A 7,623-nucleotide genomic window follows, 5' to 3' on the forward strand; every position below is an offset into this window, starting at 1 on the left:
GCCGACTACCAATCTAACTACCACGCGAGTTACATTCACGTAACACACATACAAGCTGAGTTATATACAAAAATGTTAAGTGTTATGACATTCAGAAAAATATAAACATAATTTTTCACTCCCCTAACTTTGACCTGCTATAACTCCTACCACACTCAGGTTAGGAACACGAATTTTGGTAGGAATAAAGGACAACTACCACACTAACTACCACGCAAGCTACATTCACCTACCATACATACAAGCTGAGTTATAGCAGAAAACGTAAAGTGATATGACAGAACTGAAGAATTAACTACCACCACCACCACAACTACTACTACTACTACAACTACTACTACTTACATTCTGAAGTAGACTAGCACTCCTATGAAGACTATCGCCACGATGAACCCGAAGAATAGTCCGATGTAGAGCCCGGTGTTGCTAGCGGTAGAAGTAGAAGTAGTACTCACACTACTACTACTACTACTACTACTATCGGAGCCTATGGTGTTGTAGGCATCCTCTGGACCTGGAATAGTACAAAATAGTTAATAGTAATAGTAGAATTCATGGTAGTAATCTGTCTCTCTCTTTCTCTGTCTCTCTCTCTACTATTACTACATCTGAGGGGGTTAGGAATAGTCTAGTTAGTCTTAGGATAGTCTTATTACTAGTATTCAACACCCAACATAAGCCATTTCTACTACTACTACTACTACTACTACTACTACTACTACTACTACTACAACTACTACTATTACATCTGGGAGGGTTAAAAATAGTTTAGTTAGTCTTAGGATAGTCTTATTACTAGTATTCAACACCCAACATAGGCTATTTCTACTACTACTACTACTACTACTACTACCACTACTACTACTACTACTACTATTACTATTACATCTGGGAGGGTTAAAAATAGTCTAGTTAGTCTTAGGATAGTCTTATTACTAGTATTCAACACCCAACATAAGCTATTTCTACTACTACTACTACTACAACTACTATTACATCTGGGAGGGTTAAAAATAGTCTAGTTAGTCTTAGGATAGTCTTATTACTATTATTCAGCACCCAACATAAGCTATTTCTACTACTACTACTACTAATAATAATAATAATACTTACCCAACACACACTTCGGTTCTCCGCCCAACCACTCGCCCAGCTCGCCACACGACCTCCGGAAGCTCCCCCCGACCAGCCTGTGTTCCGGTAGACAGTGATATTCGACCAGGCTACCGTATTCCAGGGTCTGGTTGAGTCGGACTATTCTACCATTATCAAGGCCTTGTGGTAGGTCGCAGGTCACATCTGGAAGGGTCAGGAATAGTCTGGTTAGTCTTAGGATAGTCTTGTTAGTAGTATTCAACACCCAACATAAGCTATTTCTACTACTACTACTACTACTACTACTACTACTAAATCTGAGGAGGTTAGGAATAGTCTAGTTAGTCTTAGGATAGTCTTGTTAGTAGTATTCAACACCCAACATAAGCTACTACTACTACTACTACTACTACTACTACTACTACTACTACTACTACTACGACTGCTACATCTGGGAGGGTTAAGAATAGTCTAGTTAGTCTTAGGATAGTCTTATTACCAGTATTCAACACCCTACATACGCTATTTCTACTACTACTACTACTACTACTACTACTACTACTACTACTACTACTACTACTAAATCTGAGGGGGTTAGGAATAGTCTAGTTAGTCTTAGGATAGTCTTGTTAGTAGTATTCAACACCCAACATAAGCTATTTCTACTACTACTACTACTACTACTACTACTACTACTACTACTGCTACATCTGGGAGGGTTAAAAATAGTCTAGTTAGTCTTAGGATAGTCTTGTTAGTATTATTCAACACCCAACATGAGCTATTTCTACTACTATTACTACTACTACTACTACTACATCTGAGGGGTATTAGGAATAGTCTAGTTAGTCTTAGGATAGTCTTACTACTATTCAACACCCTACATGAGCTACTACAATCACCTACTTACTGGAACTACTACTACTACTACTACTACAACTACTATTACTTACATTCACAGCGCGGTTGACTGCCACTCCAGATACCATTACTACCACACTTCCGCTGACTATTCCCGACTATCCTCCTCCCCTTCTCGCAGGAATAGTCCGCTGTAGCCTCCACTCGGCCACTATCCTCCACTACCACACTTAAGGCAGTAGTCAGCGTTGTAGTGAGGTTGGGACACCGGATTTCTGTAGGGAAGAGAATAGTATTAGTAGTAGTATAAGTAGTAGTAGTAGTAGTAGTAGTAGCAGTGGCCTTGTGGGGTGTCGAATAGTCGGATAATAGGCCTTCTAAATACCGCGGGGATAGTCTAAAGTGTCCAGGGATAGTAGTAGAAGTAGTAGTAGTAGTAGTGTCCTTGTGTGTGTGTGGCAGAGAGAGAGAGAGAGAGAGAGAGAGAGAGAGAGAGAGAGAGAGAGAGAGAGAGAGAGAGAGAGAGAGAGAGAGAGAGAGAGAGAGAGAGAGAGAGAGAGAGAGAGAGAGAGAGAGAGAATTTTTTTTTTAATATATTTAAATGACCAACACTTAATTAACTCTACTTAAAGGTATGATGACCCAACATAATTAAGTAGTAGTAGTAGTAGTAGTAGTAGTAGTAGTAGTAGTAGTAGTAGTAGTAGTAGTAGTAATAGTAGTAGTAGTAGTAGTAGTAGTAATAGTAGTAGTAGTAGTAATAGTAGTAATAGTAGTAGTAGTAGTAGTAGTAGTAGTAGTAGTAGTAGTAGTAGTAGTAGTAGTAGTAGTAGTAGTAGTAGTAGTAGTAGTAGTAGTAGTAATAGTACCTTCACACAGCGGAGAGTCACCAGCCCAGGTACCATTGGCTAGGCCAGCGTTTCTCAACCGGGGGCACGGGCCTTCGACCGGGGGGCCACGAGCGGACACCGAAAAATGCAATTCAGAATGCAGAAGCTTGGAGTGTATAATTAAGGTGACGAGACTCCGGTCATAGGGGAAGAGGTTTTTTTTAAACAATTTGCCTGATTTTTTTACACAGTGTTTAGGCCTGGATAATGTCTATGATTCAGAGTAAGGAAGGTAGCTGCGTTTACCCACAATTTTAAAAGAGAAAACGGAGCCAAGAGGAGAGAGAATATCTCACACTGTCTGTTGTGCGCATGCGCTATCACTCCCGTGGTGCTGGCACGCTCCTTGGCGCCAGTATCCCACTGGACTGGACAGAGGAAAGAAAAGGTGTGTTCTCATGGCATATTCATATTGGTTTTCCGTATATTTCGCTAAGTTTTTGAGATAAAATATTTTTACACTAATTATACATGTTCACTTTACATTTATATTGTCATATGACCGTAGTGGCCTTGACGGGCATGGGTTGAGGCCTGCATGGGTGGTGTAGGGTTGATACCTACACCACCCATGCAGGCCTCAGTGCACCACGAGTGCACCACAGCAAGAAAAATCGTAACAAGTTAATTTCGTGCTACGATTTTTATTTTTGTTTTGTTTTGAAAGAGCACTTTTTAAACCAAATTTTTAACCGTGTTATTGTTGTTGTTGTTTTTCAGATGTCGAAGGTTCGAAAATGGACAGACAGCTACGTCAAGTTTGGATTCACGAAGGTCATTCGAGATGGCGTGGACTGCGCGCAATGTCTGCACTGCTCAGTGGTGATGGCAAATGCATCACTACGTCCTTCCAAACTTTCAAACCATCGCGACAAGGTGCATCCCCAAAGGAAAGATGATAATATTGATGCTCTGTCTACGAAACGAGCACGGTACGACCGTGAAGCGACACTTCCAAAATTTGGATTCCGGCCAGAAGAAAAACCTGCTCTTCAATCCAGCTACGAAGTGGCATACCGAATTGTGAAGTGCAAGAAGCCGCACACTATTGCTGAGGAACTTATCAAGCCATGTACAGAGAAAATGGTGGAACTGATGATCGGACCAGAGGCAAAAAAGAAAATCCAGCAAGTTTCGCTCTCTAATGACACGATCCGCCGACGGATTGATGACATGGCCGCTGATGTGTGCCGTCAAGTTTGCTGTGAAATCAAGCAAAGCACGCTCCAGGCTAGCCTTCAACTTGATGAGTCTACCGACACCGCTCTGGAGAGCCAGTTGATCGCCTTCGCTCGCTACGAGAAAGAAGGAAAGATGAAGGAAGAGTTCTTATTCTGCAATACCCTGCCAACCACAACGACAGCAAAAGATGTCAAAGCCATCGTGGACTCTTTTTTTGAAGTGAATGGACTCAGCTGGCAGAATTTCAAGCACATTTGTACTGATGGTGCCCCAGCGATGATTGGCGTTAAAGGAGGGTTCGTCACGCTTGTGAAGAATGAATGGCCCCACGTGACGTCTTCCCACTGTTCACTACACCGATATGCTCTTGCGTCAAAAACTCTACCGCCGCGTTTGTTGGAAGTCATGGACGTTGCGGTCAAAGTGATCAACTTCATTCGTGCGAAGGCCAAAAATCATCGGCTCTTCCAACTTCTGGCCAACGAAATGGGAGCGCAACATGTGGGACTTCTGTTTTACACCAAAGTTCGTTGGCAATCGAGGGGGAAATGCCTCTCTCGGTTGTATGAACTCCGGTTGGAGACAGAAATTTTCCTGCGAGAGAACGAAACAACCTCCATGTCCACTTCGACAATGAAGAGTTCGTCATGATGCTCGCCTACCTGGCCGATATATTCGGCCGACTCAACGAAATGAACCAGTCTTTGCAAGGCCATGATGTGACAGTCAGTGACGTTCAAGACAAGCTTGCCGGACTGTCTGCTCGAATGGGAGTCTGGCAGGCACGAATCGAGGCCGGATCCACAGCCTCGTTTCCTTTCTTGGACGAGCATCTGCAGACGCAGAGGATTGAACTTCCCATCGGCATCAAAGATTGCATCATTGGACATCTCGACATTCTCTCCGCTGAGTTCAAATCTTATTTCGACGATGCTCCATTGGATGTTCCATGGCACAGAGACCCATTCAACACCGAAATTGAACCTACTGAAGACGAAGCAGAGGAGCTCGCAGAGTTGAAGGTCTCAAAAGCAATGAAGCTGGCCTTCAGTAACAGAGAAGACCTCTCCAGCTTCTGGTTGTCTGTTCAGGATGCATATCCACTACTCAGCAAGAAGGCATCCGAAATGCACGTTCAATTCGCCACAATATACCTTTGCGAATCTGGATTTTCTGACCTGGCGACCATTAAAACGAAGTCCAGAAACCGTCTTGATGTTGGGAACGATATTCGCCTTGCTGTGTCCAAGACGGAGCCAGACATAAGAGGCCTCGTCACACGAGCCCAACAGCAAGTGTCTCATTGATTATATTGTTCAGCAAAATTTTTTACTTTGATTTATAATTTTAGTGACTGAATAAACAACATAAAACAAAATCTGCATTTTTTTTTATTGAAGGGCAGGGGGCCACGAGTGTTAGCCACTCGGTGAGGGGGGCCATGGGCTATCAAAGGTTGAGAAACGCTGGGCTAGGCAGTGTCTCCTAATCCTCCCTTGGACCTTGTAGTTAGGGACACACTCGTACGCCACCTGCAAGTAGTATAAGTATAAGTAGCAGTGGTAGTAGGTGGGTTGTAGTAGTAGGGGTTGTGGGGTGACGAATAATAGGTTTAAGTAGGTGGTAAAGACAGTGGTGGTAGTAGGAAGGGTCATAGTAGTAGTTTAAGTAGTAGTAGTAGTAGTGGGGTCCTTACTTGCGTGCCGAGGTGTGTGGTGTTACTTAAGAGGCGATAGTACCCGCTGACCATCTTCTCCGGTAGTCTACAGTCCACATCTGAAATAGTAGTAGTAGTAGTAGTAGTAGTAGTAGTAGTGATAGTGGTAGGGGTTGGGTTGTGGTAGTAATGGTTGTTGGGTCAGGAATGGTTGGTTTAAATGGCTTCTAAATACCATAGGAGGGGTTACAAGGGGCCATGGTGGTTCTACTGGTATATGTATGGTAGGTGTGTGGTAACCATGGTAGGGGCTGGGTTGTGGTAGTAGTGGTTGTTGGGTCAGGAATGGTTGGTTTAAATGGCTTCTAAATACCATAGGAGGGGTTACAAGGGGCCATGTTGGTTCTACTGATATATATGTATGGTAGGTGTGTGGTAGCCATGGTAGGGGCTGGGTGGTAGTGGTAGTTAGGTGAGGAATGGTAGGTTTAAATGGCTTCTAAATACCATAGGAGGGGTTACAAGGGGCCATGGTATATGTATGGTATATGTATGGTAGGTGTGTGGTAGCCATGGTAGGGGCTGGGTGGTGGTAGTAGTGGTTGTTGGGTGAGGAATGGTAGGTTTAAATGGGTGTTGATTCTATTAGTAATAGTAGTTTTGGCGATAGTAGTAGTAATAGTAGTAGTAGTAGTAGTAGTAGTATATCACTTATAAAATTACTTACAAATCACATTTCTACTTACAAGAGCAAGCAGGAACAGGACCTGACCAAGTCCCATTACTACTACAGGTCAGCAGGGCAGCGGTAGTAGCAGCGGTAGAAATAGTAGTAGTAGTAGTAGTAGAAGTAGTATCAGTAGTCGGGGTAGTAGTAGTAGTAGTAGTAGTAGTATTGACAATATATCCCTTGGGGCACTCGTAGGTCGCCACACTGACAACCCTGTAATAGTAATAGTAATAGTAGTAGTAGTAGAAGTATTATTATTAGTAGTAGTAGTAGGGGTGGGTTCGGGATAGCACTCTTCTGGGGTGTGAAATAGTACCTTAAAGGGTGTTCTAATCAGCGTAGTGATAGTCTAAGGCAGTGGTTCTTAACCCCTGGGTCGCCAAGCCATTTGAATGGGTCACCAAGGATATGTAGACTTATCATTTTCCCAATATTCCTATCTATATAAAATGAGATGTTCTGAATGAGGCAGAAGGAACTCGTCGCGCTCAGCTGCCTCAAAAACTTAACTTCTCCACCTGTCATGCAGTGTGTGCAGATAACTGATATATATTAGCATTATGGAAGCCTTATCACACGTATCCTGATTACTAATGTTATGCCCCAGTGTCAGCAGGGCCCGTGGACCATACCAGTGGGCGGGAGAACCTTCCCGACTGTTCTGGCGGGCGTGGCGGCGCGGGGCCGCGGCACATAGAAGCCCGGCGAGGGGGCGGGGCGGCATCAGTTCCCAACTCAGACGAATAAAAATGCGCCAAGCAGCGCGAGAACACTGCTGACTACAGGACACTCCGCTACTTGCAGCAACATTGTCCCGTGAAGCAGTGCCGCTACAATGCACCGCACAACCTTTATTTAAGCTACCGACGTCTTCTTGCACCAAACACAGACAGGTAAGTCAGCCAGCCTAGTGTCGATGCAAACCACGTGCTGTGTGTGGGAGGCAGTAACTCGGCACGGGAAGGGCGCGTGTGTTTGTTAGGGTCTCCTGGATGACTCGCGGACTAATCCCATGATAAGGCAAGGAGGTCATGCAGAATATCTTCGTCTAAATATAAATAAAAGAGAAGAGTTTGTGTGTGTGTTTGTTTATGTGAAGACAGTACAAGGATGAATGCCTTATCCTAGGTTTCACACACGTAACTCACCAGGGCGTACTTATTAAACCACAATGTGTTATTTGTGGGGAAGTTCTGATTAGCGAGTCC

At 43.8% G+C, this 7,623-nt stretch overlaps 1 protein-coding gene and 1 long non-coding RNA gene across 2 annotated transcripts; one reads left to right on the top strand and one right to left on the bottom strand.

Annotated features, from left to right (window-relative positions):
* Positions 1-347: 347 nt before the first annotated feature.
* On the bottom strand, positions 348-2,870 carry LOC126995017 (uncharacterized). Its single transcript, XR_007749820.1, has 4 exons — positions 2,826-2,870; positions 2,049-2,231; positions 1,114-1,299; positions 348-514 (listed from the first exon to the last, which is right to left on the bottom strand). It is a non-coding gene; the product is annotated as an uncharacterized LOC126995017 (long non-coding RNA).
* Positions 2,871-2,901: 31 nt separating this feature from the next.
* LOC126995018 (protein ZBED8-like) lies at positions 2,902-4,679 on the top strand. Its single transcript, XM_050854325.1, has 2 exons — positions 2,902-3,044; positions 3,576-4,679. The coding sequence occupies exon 2, from the start codon at positions 3,672-3,674 to the stop codon at positions 4,677-4,679; it is 1,008 nt and encodes a 335-aa protein (XP_050710282.1). The 5' UTR covers positions 2,902-3,044; positions 3,576-3,671.
* The last annotated feature ends 2,944 nt before the right edge of the window (positions 4,680-7,623 follow it).

This window comes from Eriocheir sinensis, unplaced genomic scaffold (genome assembly GCF_024679095.1).
Source record: "Eriocheir sinensis breed Jianghai 21 unplaced genomic scaffold, ASM2467909v1 Scaffold954, whole genome shotgun sequence".
NCBI classification, from domain to species: Eukaryota; Metazoa; Arthropoda; class Malacostraca; order Decapoda; family Varunidae; genus Eriocheir; species Eriocheir sinensis.